We start from the raw sequence: 20,719 nt of genomic DNA, 5'->3' as shown, positions 1-20,719 counted from the left end.
TTTAATCCACCATAGTCAGGTTTTCTATTACTTGTGGCCACTTTCCTAATACTCTGTTTGTTGATTCCTCCATTCTATCCCCACAACCTGAGGAGATAACCAAGGTGTCTTCCACCCAAGTGTGCAAGCACTGCACAGCTATCCTTCTCCTGAACCTCGCTTTCCTTTTTCCTCCTTTGTCCTTCTCTCCTCACCCCTTCTCTGCCTACCCGGCTTGCTCTCCGTCTACCTCCTTTCACCTCGTTCCCACTAACTAGCCAGAATATGGAAGGAAAGTACATTATATATTATGTGAGGAATATTCTGGAAAAAATACAATTATTTTAATCGCTACTTCCTTATTTCAGTCTGATTTTATTTTTCTGTTAGAAATCTTTGCTGGAAAAAATTTTAAAAAATATTTTTATTGACGAGAGATATTTAAATTTTTGTTCCACATATTCATGCATTCATTGCTTGATTCTTGTATGTGCCCTGACTGGGGATTGGACCCTCAACCTTGGCATATTGGGACAATGCTTTGACCAACTGAGCTACTCTGCCAGGGCAAGACAAAAGATTTTTAAAATTTTTGGAACAGTGATACGTTTTCAGAACAATGAACAAGGGCATCATAGCAACAAATACATGCTCCTGATTGTGAATGGAGGCAAGACATAGGCCTCAGTTGCCCTCACATCCCAGTATGCAGTTAAATGTGCAGCATGTCTCTGGGGAACCAGGACGGCAGGGCAACCAAGGATGATCGAAGCAATAAGATCAAAATCAACAACTGCCGAAACCGGTTTGGCTCAGTGGATAGAGCGTCGGCCTGCGGACTGAAAGGTCCCAGGTTTGATTCCGGTCAAGGGCATGTACCTGGGTTGCGGGCACATCCCCAATGGGAGGTGTGCAGGAGGCAGCTGATCAATGTTTCTCTCTCATCGATGTTTCTAACTTTCTATCTCTCTCCCTTCCTCTCTGTGAAAAATCAATAAAATATATTAAAAAAAAACCAATAACTGACCCAGAAACTCCCCTCCCAGGCACATGTATACCCAAGAGAAGTGATAACATATGTCCACACAGACAATGGTACACAAATGTTCGTTCATAGTAGCTTTATTAGTCATGGCCAATACCCGGGAACAACACAAATACTGTGGTCCGTGCACACAATGGAATGATACTCAGCAATGAAAACGAAGGACTGACTGCTACAACAACCGGGATGCACTTCAAAATCATTATGCAGAGCAAAAGGGGCCAGACAAGAAAGAGTGCACACAGCAGGGTTCCATTTACATAGAACTGCAGAAAATACCAACTAATGAACAGTGACAGAAAGTAGGCCAGTGGTTGTGGGGTGGGGTGGGGGCAGGGAGGGACACAAAGCTAGCTTATCCAGTAGAATCAATGAGATGACCTTATCCTGGGGGGAGCCAACTCCTCTCTTCTCTTTTCTTCTCTTCTCTTCTCTTTTCTTTCTCCCTCCTTCCTTCCTCCCTCCCCCCTTTCTCTCTCTCTCTCCCTTCCTTCCTTCCTTCCTTCCTTCCTTCCTTCCTTCCTTCCTTCCTCCCTCCTTCCCTCCCTCCCTCCCTCCCTCCTTCCCTCCCTCCCTCCTTCCCTTCCTCCCTTCCTCCCCCCATCTCTGTCTCTCTCTCTCTCCCTCCCACCCTTCTGTCTTTCCTATTCTCATCCGAGGGTATTTTTCCCCATTGATTTTTAGAGGGATTGAAAGGGAGGGGGACAGACACAGAGAGAGAAACATCAATGTGAGAGATGCATTGACCCATTGCCTCCCACACCCCCCAGAATTGAACCCGTGACCCTTCCATCCGTGGGCGGATGCTCTATCCACAGAGCCAAACCGGCTAGGGTGCAGCTCTTCTTTATTAAAAGCTGGTTACTGACTGGCCTGTAAGAGCAAAACTGTTCACTTACAAAAGCATTCTTCCCGATTCCCACCACGTGAGAGCTGTTGCCCCAATCCCAGTCAGGCCATGGTTGAAGGAGACTGGAGCCCAAGCACAGGCCACTGTCCCCGGCACTGCGTGGGGACTGGGTTCTTGAATCCTAGCAAAGATTGCCTGCATCTCAGAAAAAAACACATTTCCCAATGATCTCTCCACGGACTCCAGACACTGTTCCTAATCCTTCTTTTTCTACTGGAAAACCCAAATGTTGCAGAAACTTTCAACTGCCTCTAGGCAATGCTGGGGCTGACTGTGGTCTAGAACCTGAGTTCAATGTGCTGAGGGGGTGATATTCATTCCACAAGCACTTACTGTTAGGTTTGATCGAGCAATTGAAATGATACCCCTCCCCCGGGAACTGGCTTTCCAGGTCATTTCACTAAGGACAGTCCCTTTGCTGAGACCACATTTCACTTGCGGTGACCACATCCCATTCTCTCCCCTCCGGGTATGCATAAAGAAGTCTCCACCCAGGAAAAAGCCCGCCAAAAGTCCTTTATAAGCCACTGACTCCTGTCACGGGGGCTGGAGCCATCCAGGCCCCACCACCTGGTGTGCGGATGATCAAATCAATTCGCGTTGTGCGTTCCTCCTTCAGCGATCTAACATTTACTAAGTGCCAAGCCCAGTGCTAGGGCACAAAGACGAATGTGACACGCAGAGCAGAGGCCAATCAAAGGACAAGGGGATATGGATGCAGCGAAGGAGGCTATGAGATAAGAGCAAGTTACAAGCACTTTCCAGAAGTCAAAGATGTGTAAAATCCTTTAAATAAATCTCTATAAAACATCTACACCTACACCTACATCTACATCTACATCTACACCTATTCCTATAATTCTCACTTTTGGAGTCGTCCTAGCGATTGCAGCTCCAAACAGCATGTTCAGAAGGAATCCTGGACTTCCAGGTCTTCCCACACTCTCCTGATGGGTCTTTGACCCTCCCCTGTCTTGCAGGGAACGTGCATGCTCCTTGGAGGCCCGGAGAGGGACTCCAGCATATCCACCACCTGCCCGCCCTCAGGCGCTCTGTGTGACAGACCAGAGCCCCTGAGAGTGAAGGGGGCTGGAACGAGGTGGCAAGCGAACCAGGAAACTGGGCGGAGAGCACCAAGGGGCATAACTCCTGGGCCCAGCTCCGGGGACAGCATAGGTGGCACAGGACAGAGCCTGCCAGCAGCTGCCTCCCTGGCCAGTGTGAGCTTTCTCCTTGAGAACCTCACCTGGCCTGCAGTAAAGTGCCATTTGCAGGGTCTGCCCTGTTTCCACAGGGCTGTGGGGGAGGAGGGAGAAGAGTAGCCAGGCTTGCCACCACACTGACCGTGTGCCAGGCCTCGGGGGGCGGGGCGGGGGGGAGGGTGAGACCCTTTCTCCTGTCTGAGTACTTCTCAGAGGGCTGGGGGTGGGGTGGGATTCTTATTTCAGGAGTGATTCCCTGACACTCTCATATGGCAGATATCTCAACCTTCAACTTACATTGTCCTGAACGCAAAAACATTCAAAGCAACCGAACCTCCAATATTTTCAGAAATGTCCTATAAAGACAGATCTAATGAGAGAACCACGGCTGGGTACCCTCTGTGCAAATTCCTAACCCGTCTGGCTTTCCTCCTGATGCATACAAACCACAAGGGGTGCGGCTTGGGTACGGGGAGTGGGGGCAGCTTTAGGCACTGAGGGTGGGAAGGAGGAACAGAGAAGCCAGGGTGGCCTTTGCTGGCGGGCTCTGGGCGGGGGGTAGGGGGCAGAAAAGCAGCAGATAGGGCAAACTTGGGGGCCTGGTGGGCAGGGAGGAGACCAAAGGTAGCCAGGCAGCCGGTGGCAAATGTTGCCATGCTGCCATGTCTTGCCTGGAGCCTGCTGCTTCGAGGGACCAGTGCAAAAAGGCTACTCTCTGGGGGAGGAGAAGCTGAGAGTCCCTGGGCCTCATCCTCTCCACAGGGCCCCGGCCCTTCACCCCCAAGAGCCCCCCCACCTCCCAAGCTCTGAGCTCTGAGAAGATGGGGCCTGGCGCTGCTCCTCTGAGAAGCAGCAGCTGGGGACAGCTGTGGAAGGCTGCAGTCTTCAGGCACAAAGACAAATGGCCTGGAAAAAGAACGGGTCAGCACCGGAGCAGGGTGTCCTGTGCCTTCCCACCGAGCCCAGGCTGACAATGCAGGCGTGAGCAGTGTGTGAGAGCATTTGTCTGAGTCCATTTGCAGACCATTTCTTGATGAATTTGGGGGGATGTCACAGTCGAGCCACAGCCTACTTACAGAGCTCACGAGTTTTAATGTCCTCAAGGGCCTTCCATCTATAAGCTCTTCAAGGATTAAAGTGCTTTTCGTGTCTTCTACCTGGAAACACTAACAAGTCTTGGGGTGCAGTGAATGACTCGATGAGAGAAAATAGACTACGCTACTGAATGAATTCAAGGTGCCTGCGCCCTGGGGGTGGGCCCCATCCACAGGTGTCCTCCTGCAGCATGAAGTCCCGATGGGTGTGCAAGGGCCCTTTCAGCAGCTCACATCCGCTCCACACACACGCACTCCTGTGCACACTCATGGCACCCTGTCATCAGCCCAGGGCTCAGGCTGCATCATCAATGACAGAATGGAGGGGAGCAGGACGCTCAGCCCTCCCGAGACAACCCTGTCACATGGCACTGTGGGTAGCCTTGCATTCAGAGTCTGTCCCCTGTTTCTCATCTTCAGGGTGGGGCTCTGCAGGGGCACTTTTGACGGCCAAGGAGACTGGCTCTTTTTCATTGTCGCTGTCCTCCGAAGTCTTCTTTCCATGGCGAGTTTTCTGCAACTTTCCCTCCAAGGCCTTGTCACATTTGCCACACTCGCCACATGTGCAAGGCTTCTCCTCGCTCTTGCTGCAGGCCTTCCGGCATTCGTGCGCCTGTCGGTGCTCCAGGAGGTCTAAGCTGCTCCGGAACACCTTCTTGCAGTCTTGACACTTGTGGGGCCTCTCTTCCCTGTGAACCGCCTGGTGCTTGAAGAGGTTGGATCGTCTGCCGAAGGTCTTCCCACAGTCGCTGCATTCGTAGGGCTTCTCACCACTGTGTACCCGACGATGCTGACTGAGGCCCGAGCGCCCCCGGAAGGCCTTTCCACACTCCTTGCACTGGAATGACTTCTCCCTGCTGTGGATGCGCTGGTGATGAATGAGCTGGGAGATGCCCTTGAAAGCTTTTGGACACTTGCTGCACTTGTAGGGCTTCTCGCCACTGTGGGTTCGCTGGTGCTCGATGAGGTTAGAGCTCCTGCTGAAGGACTTCCCGCACTCATTGCACTCATAGGGCCGCTCGCCGCTGTGGATGCGCTCATGCTCCAGGAGGGCGAAGCTGCGCCGGAAGAGTTTCCCACACTCTGAGCACTTGAAGGGCTTCTCGCCGCTGTGGATAATTTGGTGCTTGATGAGGTTGGAGCTGCGCGTAAAGGTCTTCCCGCACTCATTGCATTCGAAGGGCTTCTCGCCGCTGTGGATGCGCTGGTGCTCCAGGAGGGCGAAGCTGCGCCGAAAGAGTTTCCCACACTCTGAGCACTCGTAGGGCTTCTCGCCGCTGTGGATGATGCGGTGTTTGATGAGGTTGGAGCTCCGGCTGAAGGATTTCCCACACTGCTGACACAGGTACCGCTTCTCTGCGCCTTTGGAACTCTGTGGCCTTGACACTGAAACCTGCCTGACGCTGTGGTTGCTTCTCTGCACTGGCTCTCTTCCCGCCCCCGAGGAACTGCCTTGGCCTTTCTCCCTGTGATGGTCACCCCTGCTGGAACCTGTCTCTGGAGAACGAACATGTTTCTGTGTCTGCTCAGGTGTCTCCTCCAGCAGCCTGGCTCCCTGGCCCTTGCTGCCACCTGCGCATTCTTTTGGACAATGTTTCTTCTTGGAACTCAATGCCTTGCTCTTGATCCTTTCATCTGTAAAGACAGAGGGCACCAACCGGTGTTGCTCCCTCCCTGGATCTCTATTGAGAGTTTTTTCTTCACCCTCACCCTCATGCCAAGGCTGAGAAGAGATGAACCAAGAGATGGACTTGGGCAGAGAGACAGGAAAGTGAGAAGGGAGGAAATGGGGTGAGACAGCAGGAGGTGCTCCCTTCATCTGGTGCCTCCATAGTGGGGGAGTCCTTGGGGCATTTAAATCTGCCACAAAAGAGAGTTCCCCACCCAAAGTGACTGTGCCACCCTCCACTGGCCGCTGCTCTATGCGAATGCCTCAGGCAAGCTGGCCGACCACCTTTTACTCACCTGCCTGTGTTCCTACGGCAGCCCTTGTCCGGCTGTCTGTTACCCAGGGCCATTCCCCTCGCTCCAGCAGGGAGATCAGGTGAGGCTTGGAGGATGAAAATCCTGTGCACGGAAATGAAGTGAATCAGTGTCTTCAGGAACAGAGAACAAAGAACTCTCCAAAAAGTGCCACTGGAAGGGTCCAGAGAAAGGGCAGAGTCCCACTCACGAAGCAAGGGGCTCTAAGCCTACAGGGGCCAGGCAGGCACAGGGGATCTATAGTAGATGGCAATTTGGGTGACGAGGATAAAGATGTTATTACTTGGCCTCGTGGAGAGCAGCAGGCTTGTGGGGGCCTCTGTGTGTGTGGATACTCCGAGGCATAGCCAAAGGGCTAGAGCAGGGACCCACCGGGGTCAAGGCCTGAGGGAGTATCAGGAAGTGAACAGAGCCGAGGGGCTGCCTGCACCCCTTTTGCCCTTTGAATCACCATCAGACAGAGCAGATGTCTCAGTTCCTTATGCCAAACTCAGCTGAGGATTCCTGGACTCCCCTGGGAAGCCCAGATCTTCCTGGGAAGGGTCAGAAAGAACCCAGGGGAAGAAGCTAGTCTCCCTTGGTGCGGGCAAATCACAGAGGTGAAATCTGTTGACTCTAAAAGAAAAATTGGAGCAAGGGGGTACACTGCAGCCCCAAAGGCAGCGGGATGCAGCAGGGGAGTGTGCCCCAGCTCCCACCCCGGCATCTACATGCCTTGGCCTGGGCCTCCATGTCCTGGGCCCTCTGTGGCTTGATGCTGCTAAATTCTAACAAGAAACAAATGTGAAATGCAACCTTGGTAAAAGTGAATTAAGTCTCCAGTAGGGCATAGGGTAATTTGCACCATCTTTTGGGTAGAAGAAGTTTCGTTAACCTGAGTTTATATGCAAAATAAGTTTGATGAGGGAGGGCACACATTTACCCAAAACATTCACAGGTCCAAACCATTGAGCTAAAAACTGCCCTGTTGAGACAAAAGCTGGGCTGCAATGGATTATGGATCTGATGGGGAAATGCATTTATTTTTGGCCTTACAGTAACCAACCAGCAAAGAAACTCAAAAATAAACTGAGTTCAGCCCAGCTGGCATGGCTTAGTGTTTGAGCATCGACCCATGAACCAGGAGGTTATGGTTCGATTCTCTATCAGGGCACATGCCCAGGTTGCAGGCTCAATCCCCAGTGTGGGGTGTGCAGGAGGCAGCCAATCAATAATTCTCTCTCATCATTGATGTTTCTATCTCCCTCTTCCTCTCCCTTCCTTTCTGAAATCAATAAAAATATGTTAAAAAAAAGAAAGAAAGAAAGAAAGAGAGTTTAGAGACAAAGCAGGAGGCACTGGGTGTGTGGGGTCCTTACCCAGTGACACTAAATGGCGGTAGTTCTCCAGCATCACTTGCTTGTAGAGGATCCTTTGTTTGAGATCCAGAAGCTTCCATTCTGTCTTGCTGAAGTGCACGGACACGTCCTCAAAAGATACTGGCACCTAAAACAAGCCATTCCTGTGACTGCAGGGAAATTCACCCTCTTGGGGCCCAGGATGAGGTGGGAGCAACTAAAGATGGGATAAGGGCGGTATTGGGGAGCGCAGCAGCCGGGGGAGGCTCGGAGTTGCAACAGTTGTGAGGCTGGGACACAAGGAGGTGGCAGGTGGAGACCGTGAAGGGGAGATGCTGGGGCGAGGGGAAGCCCGCAGCTGGGAGACCCACTCACCTTGGCTCTGGTCGTTAGGAGAATGGCTGCCATGGCAGAGGCAGGGAGAAGCTAAGGGAAGTAGAAAGAGGTAGGAGTGAGAGGAGGCCCACCCTACTCCAGTACAGCCCATCCATTCCCAGCCACTGGGGACAAGATTTCAACATATCTTTTCAGGGGACTCGATTCAACCCATAACACTTAACCAAACTGAGCTTCTGTCCCCTCTCCTCACCTGCACAGTGGGCCACAGACACGGATTTACTCCCCCCTCTGGCCAGCAGCCCAAACTAGGCTTTCAAGGGAGTGTTTCTTTTTAAAAATATAATTTTAGTGATTTCAGAGAGGAGGGGAGTTATAGAAACATCAATGATGAGAAAGATTCACTGATGGGCTGCCTCCTGTATGTCCTCCACTGGGGATCAAGCCCCCAACCCGGGGGTGTGGCCTAACCGAGAATCGAACCCAGATCTCCTGGTTCATAGGTTGATGCTCAACCACTGAGCCATGCCGGCCGGGCTCTTCTTTCCTTTATTTTTCTCATTTCTTTCTTCTCTTGGCCCTTTTCTTATGTGGGCAGTACCCCTGACCCCAACTTTCCAGCAATCCCTAGAAGCTCTGCCGCCAACCCCCTTTCCCCTCAGGTCAGGGTTCTGACAAAAAAATCTCTAAACATACCGCCTCCACCTGCAAACAAACTTTCTCTCAAGGGGAAGAGAAAGACCAGGCTGGTGAGCTGCACAATGAAGGGACCCACGATTGCGGGGGGCGGGGAGGTGCTTTCTGAAGAAGTAACTTTTAGGCCAAAAGATGAAGGTTGGAGGAAGGAGAACAGCAAGCAGATCAAGGGTATGGCCCATATCCAGCCTTCAGATAGGCCTGAGTGCAGCGTTCATGGTGCTGAAAACTGGCTGGCAGTGATGGTGATGGGGGGAGTTTGCAGAACGTGAGGCCATGCTGGGGCCTCCCCCATCCTCCCCTCTCCCCCTCCTCCCCTCACCCCCAGGGGACAGGAAGGAGCCCGGGCTCACATTAAGGGCAGGAAGAGCGTGTCACTGACAAAGTGGACGGAATCAGATTTCTTTCTCCACATCAGTTCTCAAAGCCAGAAGAAGAAAGTTTGCTCTCAGGATGTTGTTTCCACCCAACTGGAGACTGAAAGGTGGAAGTCCTGGGCGGAGTAGCGGAGGAACAAGGCTGTGGGTGGTGGGCGGGTAGGCCTGAGCCTGGAGTGTTTCTTATGCTGTTGTGGGCGAGCACAGCGTGTATGTGCAACAAGAGAGAGGGCAAAGGTACAGGGTCCCCAGAGCATTGAAATTGGCCCAAAGTCCCTTATCACCTGTGGTACACTGTCAATCAACACTGGCCCGGAATAAATAAACTCATATGTCTTATGAAGAAGTTTCTATGAATCAGAGAGACAGAATCCCTTAAGGTCAAGTGGATGCTAAAAACCATTAGATGGCCCTAGCTGGTTTGGCTCAGTGGATAGAGCATTGTCCTGCGGACTGAAGGGTCCCGGGGTCAATTCCAGTCAAGGGCAAGTACCTCGGTTACAGGCTCCTCCCCGGCCCCCAGGCAGGAAGCAACCAATCAATGAGTCTCTCTCACATCGATGTTTCTCTCTGTCTCTCCCCGTCCCACTCTCTCTAAAAATCAATGAGAAAATATCCTCGGGTGAGGATTAAAATACATACATACATACATACATACATACCATTAGATCAGTGGTTCTCAACCTTCTGGCCCTTTAAATACAGTTCCTCATGTTGTGACCCCAACCATAAAATTATTTTCATTGCTACTTCATAACTGGAATTTTGCAACTGTTATGAATTGTAATGTAAATATCTGATATGCAGGATGGTCTTATCCGACCCCTGTGAAAGGGTCCTTCGACCTCCAAAGGGGTCGCGACCCACAGGTTGAGAACCGCTGCATTAGATGCAAGGCGAAGGAAGAACAGACATCCACGTGATGTCAAATGTCTGCTGGTCACGAGAGAGAAAGCTAATCTAACAATGGTGGGACAGAGGTGGGACATCCCTCCGGGGATGCTGTGGGGACTGCTCAGGTGGCCCAGGAGGGCTCTTGCCAAGTCTTGACCGGATTCTGATGCAGCCCTGGGACCCAACTTGCACTTCACAGAGCGTCTCAGGGACGGAGGGAGCCAGTTCAAGACACCACAAGAAAGCAAGCAGCCTGACCCAGAAGTGGGCTGTTCCCTGTTCTCCTCTGCAAATGAGTGTCCTGGGGAAGAGAGGAGGCTTAGAGAGGATGACTGTTCTAGATGAAAAGGGATTTAAGGGGCCAACATCCAAGTGCAATGGAGTCCTTTTTAAAAACATATTTTTATTGATTTCAGAGAGGAAGGGAGAGGGAGAGAGAGATAGAAACATCAATGATGAGAGAGAATCACTGAGGAGCTGCCTCCTGCATGCCCCACACTGGGGATGGAGCCAGCAACCAGATATGTGCTCTGACCGGGAATTTTTTTTTAAATATATTTTATTGATTTTTTACAGAGAGGAAGGGAGAGAGATAGAGAGTTAGAAACATCGATGAGAGAGAAACATCGATCAGCTGCCTCCTGCACATCTCCCACTGGGGATGTGCCCGCAACCCAGGTACATGCCCTTGACCGGAATCGAACCTGGGACCCTTTAGTCTGCAGGCCGACGCTCCATCCACTGAGCCAAACCGGTTTCGGCAACTCTGACCGGGAATTGAACCATGACCTCCTAGTTCAGTGGTCGGCAAACTGCGGCTCGAGAGCCACATGCGGCTCGAGAGCCACATGCGGCTCTTTGGCCCCTTGAGTGTGGCTCTTCCACAAAATACCACGTGTGGGCGCGCATGTGCAGTGCAATTGAAACTTCGTGGCCCATGCGCAGAAGTCGGTATTTTGTGGAAGAGCCACACTCAGGGGGCCAAAGAGCCACATGTGGCTCGCGAGCCGCAGTTTGCCGACCACTGTCCTAGTTCATAGGTCGACGCTCAACCACTGAGCCATGGGCAGAGTCTTTTATCAGGCATGAACAAAAGAGGAGTCAAAGGCACTGGGGAGCACGGAGGGCCTACTGTGGAGGGACTTTCAGAGGACAGTGGGGCCACTGCTGCCTGTGCATTGGATGGAAAATAGCGAGCCATTTAACAAAATGTGCTTGTCAAGCGATGCACATTAAGCCCTAGCCGGTTTGGCTTAGTGGACAGAGCGTCAGCCTGCAGACTAAAGGGTCCTGCGTTCGATTCCTTTCAAGGGCATGTACCTCGGTTGCAGGCTTCTCCCTGGCCCAGGCCCGGGTTGGGACTTGTGCAGGAGGCAACCAATCCATGTGTTTCTCTCACTGGGATGTTTCTCTCTGTCTTTCCCTCTCTTCCGCTCTCCCTAAAAAAATCAATGGAAAAATATCTTCAGGTGAGGCTTAACAAACAAAAAAAGAGATGCACATTGAAGCATTTTGGGAGAAAATGGCCTGTAAACTTACTTTAAAATGCTGGGAAGGGAATAGAATGGAAGGACAGGGAAGAGCAAACTAGCAAATAAGAGGAGCTGGAGGGTACTGCCTGGGCTTCATTACACTAGTCTCTCTACTTGTCGGTTTGCTCGATGGTGTTCAAAATTAAAAGGGAAAATAGTTTGATGGTTCCTCAATAAATAATCAGTTATCGCATGACCCAGCAATTCCACTCCTGGACATATACTCAAAAGAACTGCAAGCAGGTGTGCAAATAAAAGCCTGTACATGAATGTTCCTAGCAGCGTGATTCACCAGAGCGGCAACAGGTGGAAACAACCCAATATCCACCGTCTGACGAATGCTAACGGATGAAACAAATGTGGTCGTACCCACAACGGAATATTACTTGGCCATAAAGAGGAATGAGATGCCGATACATGCTACAGTGCGGGCGAACCTTGGAGACATTATGCTCAGTGACAAAAGCCAGACACACAATAGGCCACAGATGGTGTGATTCCATTTATATGATGTAATACAAAATTTCACAAGAGCTGTCTTGCCCTAGTTTGGAACTTATGACTGAAAACCCCCTTTTCTCTGCTCTTCATGGGCAGTTTGTTGAGCTCCCATCCCAGCTACCTCCCTCATCATGGGGCCCTCTCTCTGGGGCCACTAAACATGTCCTCACCCCCTTATTGGGCTCCCACACTCAGGGGTCAGTATGAGAAAACTAGGGACAGCCCCTATGCCCAGAGAGACCCCGTGGAAACTAGCATGCTACCCCGATGCACCCCCATGTGGCAGCCTCCTCTCCTTTGAGTTGTAAGAAAGAGTTCTGCCTTTCATCTCTCTAGGTGTCCCTGTCTTGTGACCTGCCATCAAAAAATAATCTTATCTTTAAAAATATGACATGGCCTTGGTAGGTGTGGCCCACTTGGGTGAGCAGCATCCTGTGCTCGGAAGGGTTGCCGGTTCGATTCCAGGTCAGGGCACATGCCCAGGTTCCAGGATCAATTCCCAGTCTGGGTGCATAGAGGAGGCAGCTGATTGATGTTTCTCTCTCTCTCTCTCTCTAAAAAAAAAATCAATAAAAAGATATTTTTAAAAAACTAACATATGACATGTGCAGAAAAGGAAAATCCAGAGAGTCAGAGAGCAGATTGGTGGGCATGAGGTGTGAGGGTGTGTGTGTGTGGCGGGGGGAGGAGCGGTGTGTGTGTGTGTGTGTGTGTGTGTGTGTGTGTGTGTGACTGCTTTGTGGGTATAGGGTTTTCTCCATGGGTGATGAAAATGTTCTGGAACAAGACAGCGGTGATGGTTGCACAACATTGTTAATGTACTTAATGCCGCTGAATTATTCGCTTTAGAATGGTCAATTTTGTTTTATGCAAATCTCATCTCAATAAAAAAGGGGGGTCAAGAGGTGTGGCTGTCGACTAATCATGCTGATGTCCACACGTCACATTTCATTCTGACACCCCGTCAGTCACTGGGGGGACATAACGAGCTATAAAGGTGTATGGTGGAGACTAGTGGGAACATCCGGGCTTTCCAGACCAGCAGCACATTATTTTGAAGAACAGCACTTGCTTCTTTTCTCTCTCCCACGGCTGTAACGCCAGGTCATGGTCCATCTTGGAAAACAGAAAAGTCTAAAGGAAGAGGCGATATCTACGGTCTCCCGCTCCAAGACATACTGGAGTCCAAGCCCCCAGTGGAGAAACAGCCATTGAGCTGTGACCACCTGAGAGAAACAGCATGACAGGCTCACCTGTAGATGGAGACCAACATTCAAGTTCAACACCACAAGGCGCACTGGGAGGTGCCAGCCACGATGAGTGGTCGCACGCAACAGTGTCTATGTTTGAGACCTAGACCCCCAAAGTCAGCACACTTCCAAATCCTGGAAGGAAAGACACGCCAAGCCCTTTCCTCACAGACTATAACTCCAAGTAACCCTCCAGGTGGGAATGGGATGACACTCCCTAGCACGTGCATAAAGAACAATCTAGAAGGAGCCTGTGGAGCTGGAGAGCAGCTTCTCCTAAGACCCTTTGACCTTGGGCCACCAGAATAGAGGAGAAACTGAAAGATGATTCTGGACCCCGGAGCTCAGCTTTCCTGAAACCTGGCACTGGGATGCAGGGGAGGGTCCATCGGACAGCAGTGCCCTGGGCCAGAAGCCAGGAAGGCCCTGCCAGCCTCCTCCTGGGCTGGTTTGCCCCCAAGAAGGGGGCAGACTCCCACCCCTTCACTGATCCTGGCAGAGGAAAAGCTGAGAACGAGGAGCCACCTGCCCACCCCGAGGGGGGAGGGGAGGAGTGCAGGGGGCGAAGTGAAGCTGGCTCCAAAGCCCAAAGCGGGAGGGGTGGCCAGTGGGCTTGGGCGCTGATGCCTTCGGAAGACCACGAGATGGGGCTATTTCCCCAGAAAAAGAAAACAGAAAACAAACCAACAACTGGAAAGACAGTCAGCAGTCCCACCACTCAGGCTGGATCAGGAACTGGGCGGGGGTGGGGGGAGGAGGGGTCATCCACAAGGGAGGACACCCGGGACACTGCACCCGGTCTTCTTCCATCCTGGTGGGACTTCCTCTGGGGTCTAGTGATTCAAGACCCAACAGCCTTCCCTTGGCCCCAGCAGCCTTCCCTGAAGCGCACATCACCTGCCACCCACCTGGTGGAAAATCTGGAAGACCCAGAGCCTGGGAAGGCCAGCCTCAGTCCAGAGCCCAGGTCTAGGCTGAAAGCTGCCATAGGTCAGCCCAGGGGCCTCCAGGCGGCCTGGCCCAGCAAAGCCCTCTGAGGAACAACCGTGCAACTGGTGTCTCCAGGCCCTGGCCTCAGGGGTACAGGCTGGGCTGGACATAAAGAGAGCCACCTCCTAGTGAGGTTCTGCCCTTCCCTGCTTAGCACCCTCCCTGAAGTGCCTGTCTCACTCAGAGTAAACCCATGGCCCTTCCTGACCTCTCTCCCTCCTCCTCCCACATCCTTGCTTCCCCCTGCTTCAGTCACAGTGGCCCCTGAACTCTTCTTCCTACTCACCAGGACACTCCTGCCTCAGGGCCTTTGCACTGGCTGTTCCCTCCGCCTGGTAGGCTCGCTCATTTCCTTTAAGTTTTTCAGAAATGTTGCCTTCTAACCACACTACTTAAACATGCAATCCCACACCTCCCCTCCCTTCCTCTGCTCTATTTTTTCCCTTGGCACTTCCCACCATTTAGCATACTTTATTATTCTTCATTTGAAACCATTACCTTCCATTGTCTGTGCCCTGCCACTAAAACTGGACCCACTGAGCAGGGAGGGAGTTAAAGCAAATTCGCTCCCAGATGTACCCCCAATGCCCGCAGCAACCTGGCCCACACGGGGAGCTCGGAGGGGATTTGTGAGAACTGGCCCTGCACAATTCCCCGCACAGTCCCCGCTGTTCAGTTCGGTCCCTCTCCTGCCCTTGAGGGCCTCTACCCTGCCCTGAGCTTCCTCTTCTTAAGCCTTCCGGGGGGGGGGGCTTCACCGCCATCCCCCCACACCACCGAAGGGCACAACCCCCAGCCCTGTGCCTGTGGACGCTTCGCCGGGTGCCCCAGGCAGGAGTGCTGCGACCAGGGTCGCTGTGCCAGCCTGCACGGTGCTCCCACATGAAGAGGCGAACAGTCCAAACTTACCAGGCGGCTGGGCGAGGGGATGTGCTCTTGCCGGCCCCCGGATCGGTGGCGAACCGCAGTCAGTGGACACACACTGGGAAACCCGGCTGCCTTTCTGGGGCGCCCAGGAAGGGGGTAGCCCCGAGGGCCGGCCGCCAGCTCTCAGAGCTCGCCGCCTCCCAGGGCGTCCCGACGGCCGCTGCTGCCGCTGCTGCAGCAGCAGCTCCCTCACCCCCTCGCCACTTGCGGAGACGGGGCCCCGCCCCTACCTGGCGCCCCAGCAGGACCAAAGCCGAGGCCGCCGCCTCCGAGAAGCCCTCCGGGGCAGCCCCCAGGAGGCGGCGGGGCTCCGGGAAGGTTTTGGGCCTCGTCCTCCGTCACTGCTCTGGAGGTGCGTTCTGCACTGCCGTCGTCCGTCTGTCTGTCCATCCAGCACCAACGTTCGGGCACGGAGCGGGTTGGGCGGGGGCGGTGGCGGCGTGGGAAAAGGGGGGGCATGGAGCATGCGCGGCGCGGCAGGAGGGCGGCCCGGCTAGCGCCCGCCCCGGCGCGCCCCGCCGGGGTTCTGTCTTGGCTCCCGGCGGACCCTGGAGCACTTCTGCTCAGAGTCCGGGTCCGGATGCTTCTACGGCTCTGGTCTCAGTGTTCGATCCACCACACCCCCCCAAGGGGACAGGAGGGGCAACATGGGCTTTACGTCCATCCAGTTATCAACCCCTCCATCTGGGATCTACCGACCCTTCCCCCCCCCCCCCCCCCGCCCTTGTAGGGAAGCTAGCAGCAGAGAGACCAAACCACTTGAGCCAGGAGGGCAGAGATGAGAAAGTGAGGGGCAGCGAGAGGGTTTGGGGGAGGGCCGTGTGCAGGCAGGTGGAGGGGAGAGAGGATGAGAGCAGGGAGTGAAGAGCTGCTGGATTCAACTTCTTTCCCTCAGGTCCCCCATGTGACCCGCAAGCCTTCAAGCTGGTCTGCAGAGTAGGCATTTGGGTGCCTATTTACCCACGTGGCAGAACCAGGACTGAAATCCAGGACTGACTGGGGACACGTGCTGTCTTGGCAATGATGAGTTTCTGAAAAGTTGGGAATCTGAAAAAGGCTGTCAGAGAAAAGCAACCAGGAAAACCAGGCACCCTGCATGGTCCGCCCCTCCCCCAGCCCCAGGCCACTGGGAACTGAGCAGGAGCTGGGCTCCTCTCTGCTTCTCATTACAAAACAAGGAGAACCTGGGCCTCAGGGAGAAGCCCTCAGCAGCCCCCTCACTTAGGGGGAGACCCGAGACACCCACTTAGAGTGCTTCTAGCTGTGGGGAGCAGGGCTCGGGGCATTTCCCTGGAGCAGAGGCAGGGAGACCACTTGTGGCCCTTGTCTGTGGACCCTGCTGCCCAGTCTTGTCCTCTCACTGGGGCGGGGGGTGTGGGGGCGCTGGCTGGGCAGGCGTGAGCCTGGGCTCTCAAAATGTAGTGGGGAGAATGGTGGCCCCTCAAAAGATATGTGTGCACCCTAACTTCCAAAACCTGTGAATGTGACCTTTTCCAGAAAAAGGGTCTTTGTGATGAAGTTAAGAATCTTGAGATGAAGTCATGCTGGGATATCCAGGTGGGCCCTAAATACAATGACAAATGTCTTAAAAAGAGACAGAAGAGCCTGGCAGGTGTGGCTCAGTGGTTGAGCGCTGACCTATGAACCAGGAGGTCATGGTTCCATTCTCAATCAGGGCACATGCCTGGGTTGCGGGCTTGATCCCCAGTGGGGGGCATGCAGGAGGCAACCCATCAATGATTCTCATCATTGATGTTTCTCTCTCTCCCTCTCCTTTCCTCTCTGAAATCAGTAAGAATATATTTTAAAAAATAGAAGAGACAAAAGAAAGACATAGACACGGAAGAAAGCCATGTGAGACCTCTTCTAGAGCCATTGGAGGTAGCGCAGCTCTGCTGACACCTTAATTTTGGGTTTCTGGCTTCCAGAGCCGTGAGGAAATAAATTCCTGTTGTTTTAAGCTATCTGGTTTTTGGTAATTTATTGCAGCAGTCCGAGAAAACTCATACAAGAAGGAATGGGCTGAGCTCAGATCCCTTGCAAGCTAATTTCTAGAAAGGGGCTGGGCCTTTGCACCCACATCAGCTGGTAGTAATTGGATGTGTGCTGGGAGCGACCTTGGGTGAGGCAGCTCCTTTGGCCTTGGGCAATTCCTAGACAGCATTGGCATCCAAGCTTTACCAAAGGAGGGGAGTGAGAGCAGGCCGGGAGGGGGGCTCCGGGAGTGTACTCCACATCCACTGCAGTGGGAGTGACCTTGTGCTCTGAATATGTAGTTGTAATAGGGCTATAAAAATAAAGGCGGGGAGACAGTGCACAATTGTCTTAACCGTTTGGGAGTTACCCTATGGCTGGTGGGAACATTACTACTACAGTCAGCCAAAGTGATAGACTAATGAAGAAATACTGATAAACCCACAATTGGATAGGGAAAGAAATTTCCCTACTGGATTGTTTTCAATATTTTGTTAAAAAAAAAGAATTTCAAACACATGCCCAGCCAGCCTAGACAGAGTAATATAACGAAAGTCTGTGGACACACCAGTCAGCTGCTATCCACACAGGGCCATCTCTCCCCGTCTACCTCCCTTAATTGTGGCCAGAGGCTCAGGACCTTCTTTGAGAGAATTGGCCTCATCGCTGCAGGCAGGAACGGCTCCCTGAGGGCAGCGAGCCCAGATTCAGCCACTCTGCAGCAGGTACGCTGGACCCTAGTGGAGAAGGGGCCTGGATTAGGGGTCTGGGGAAAGGAAGCCCCTTGCTCAGGAGGGAAGCATCTGAGCCAAGTCCTTTTTTGGATCCTCTTAGTCCATTCTGTTAACGTTGGTGTTTCTTAATAGTATGAATGTTAGAGGCTTCATACTACTTAGTAAAACATACATCAATCGAAATGATCCATTCTGAGAAACTGAGAGGAAAAAAGATTTAAGAAAAACCAACAGAACAGAACGTCGGTGAGTTGTGGGACAATATAAAAAGGTCTGACACGTGTATTGGGGATCCCAGGAGAAAAAAACAACACTAATAATCTTGCTGACATAAATAAATATTACATATCTACCACTCTAGTCTACATACTTAAATCCAAGAGTCACCACTGGTAAACAATGTCTGTCCGGAGAATGATTAGCTTGTGATCACACCGCATCTCCAGCGGTAACTGACTCTGTTGTCGATGGTGTGATTTTCTGCAATTTTAACTGGTGCGGGCTTATGTTCGAGCCTGCGCTAAGCCGGGCCCTAGCTGTGTGCATTTGGTTGATCTCGATGACTGGTGAATGCAGGCATCTACTAGACCTATTCAATATAAACTTAAAATTACAGTAATACATGTAGGAAACTTTTTTGTGATATTAAACTTTTCATAAATACTTAATTTTCATTACACAAACGTGTCTGCATAAGTAAAAACAGATAAACTAATCTGTCAAATTTTTAACTGCATTCAGAAAACCTACTTTATTATATAATGAACTTTCAGCTTTAATGGACACCCCTTCACCTGAATTAATCCATTATATGGAGGTTTTACTGTATTTTGTTATAGCTGCCTATATGGACTAAGACAATAAAAGGATAAACCTAATTTAACCATATAAAAATTACACTCTGTTAATGGGTCATGAACTCCAATTAAAAGGTACAGATTGTCAGCATGAGGAAAAGGGCAAATATTTTGCTGTCTACAAGAGATGCAATTTAAAAATAAAGACTCAGATGAGTTGATAGTAAGAGGATCCAAAATTATATACCATGAAAAAAGTAAGCATAAGACCGTGGAAATGGCTACATTAATACTAAGCAAAACAAATTTAAAGAAAAAGACTATTAAAGTAATGGGGGGGGGCGGGGGGAGGCTGAAGGCAGGATTCCCAGTTGGGAATCCACTATAAAAGGTAATAATGACATATGTATTAATCAGGAACACATCGAGTTTATAAATGTATTTGTGCTTTATAACAATAAGCTTAAAATATATAAAACAAAAGTTGGAGACAACTAGACAAGAAGTCCGTAAAAATATGTCTTATGACATTTTCAACCACAGTAGAAAACAAACTATGAAGAAAAATTTCCCCGTTTGCCACAACGGGCTCTCCATTTGCAAGTTTACTCCGCCAGCTTCTCCATCTTGTTCGTACGTAGGCCATTTTGTCCATGGAGGGCCAATGGGTGTACTTGTTTTTAGAATTTCAAGACTTGGTATATCAGGCTTCATTCTCCCCCTTCCCCGCCCCCTGCCCCCCGCCGATATGTTACTGTTACATATCTGTAACATATTGCCCCCTCACGTGCTTTCTCGGATCCAATCAGTTGCCCTGAATCCAGACACCTAGAACTTTCTGGGAAGCTCTCGAGATCTTAAGAGGGGAGAACTTCGGAGACGCCGCCCCTTGGCTCCTGGCTGCCCAGGAGAGGTGAGCTCTCCAGCTCCTGAGTCGTCCACAGAGAGTAAGGCCCCCCCCGGGGCAGGGAGTTGGCGGGGGACTCTTGAGCTGAAACTGGGGGTGGGCCCCTGGATAAGGGGGTCAGAAAGGAGGGCTAACACGTCGGGGTACATAGGAGCAGGAACCAGGAGCGGCCCGAGGGGGGCTGACGGCAGGATTCCCAGTAGGGGGTCCACAGGGTTGCTGCCGCCGCTGGCCGCGAGGCGGGTAGATGGCGGCGCTCTGGCCGCGAGGCGGGTAGATGGCGGCGCTCTGGCGTTGGGAGGCGGTGAGTGGTGTTAATGGCTAAGCGGACCGAGCGGTTGGAGGAGGGGTTGTGGAAGGAAGGCCTCCCGAGAGCTGGGGTAGGGGGCAATGACTGTGTTTTGAGGACTACGGAGTGGAGCGGCGAGGGGCCGGCGTTGGGGCCTCTACGGAAGAAGAAGGCCTGCTGGCTGCGGATGGGTGGGTGTGGGGCAGGCAGGCTGGCTCCCGGTGCCCCGACGTGAGGGGAAGATTAAAGCTTACTGTGGGGGTGAAGAGAGGCCTAGTGGCCAAGGTGGGGCAATCAGGGGGCCTCTCGCGAGGGGGGGGGCTTCCGCGCTGCCTGTGAGAGGGGCGGAAGGGAGAACACGGGCCGCCAGACTAGGAGGGCTGCTCCTGCCCCCGGTGTAGAGAGCAGCCATGGGCGGGCTTCCAGCTCCAACGCATCTGACCGGTGGGGGGTGGGGTGGGGGGAGGGGGCGCGCGCTCCAGGCTTCAGCGCTGCGAGGCGGGGGGCGGGGAGGGAGGGGCTCGCTGGTGAAGGGAGGCTAGATGGGATCGCTTAGAGTCCTAGCAGATGTAGGTGCGGATGTCGTGAACTCAGATGGCGCACTGCTTCTGGGACCACAGGAGAGGAGGACTGGCTGCCGGTGTGGAAAACACGGGAGGGGACGGGGACCAATGTGAGGGCTGGGGCGGGGAGGGCTCCCGGTTGTGAGGAGACCAGAGAGGAAGGCTAACGTCTAAGAAACTGGGGGCGCTTTGCTAAAGGCGAGCGCCATCACTGGGCTCGGGGCAGGGCACAGCGCGGGAGGGCGCTTCGCAGGGCGGCAGACGGTGGCGCCCCCTGCGTCCAGGGAGGAATTGGGCTGCAAAATAGAGCCACTGGCTGAGGGTGGGAGAGGAGCCGCCTGGCTGGTGGGGAGCAGGTGATCTGGTGGAGACGGTTGGATATTGAAAATGGACTTGGCAGTG

The 20,719-nt window shown here is 52.5% G+C and overlaps 1 protein-coding gene across 1 annotated transcript; it reads right to left on the bottom strand.

The window, feature by feature from the left end:
- Positions 1-4,591: 4,591 nt before the first annotated feature.
- On the bottom strand, positions 4,592-15,462 carry ZFP92 (ZFP92 zinc finger protein; the record flags this gene model as incomplete). Its single annotated transcript, XM_081081741.1, has 5 exons — positions 15,284-15,462; positions 7,926-7,976; positions 7,572-7,698; positions 6,196-6,297; positions 4,592-5,865 (listed from the first exon to the last, which is right to left on the bottom strand). The coding sequence occupies exons 2-5, from the start codon at positions 7,956-7,958 to the stop codon at positions 4,592-4,594; spliced, it is 1,536 nt and encodes a 511-aa protein (XP_080937867.1). The 5' UTR covers positions 7,959-7,976; positions 15,284-15,462.
- Between the last annotated feature and the right edge of the window lie 5,257 nt (positions 15,463-20,719).

The sequence above is a fragment of the Myotis nattereri genome (assembly GCF_964212035.1).
Source record: "Myotis nattereri genome assembly, chromosome: X".
In the NCBI taxonomy this organism is placed as follows: domain Eukaryota; kingdom Metazoa; phylum Chordata; class Mammalia; order Chiroptera; family Vespertilionidae; genus Myotis; species Myotis nattereri.
Note: the sequence above shows the minus strand (reverse complement) of the source record. Positions and strands in the feature narration are given on the sequence as shown.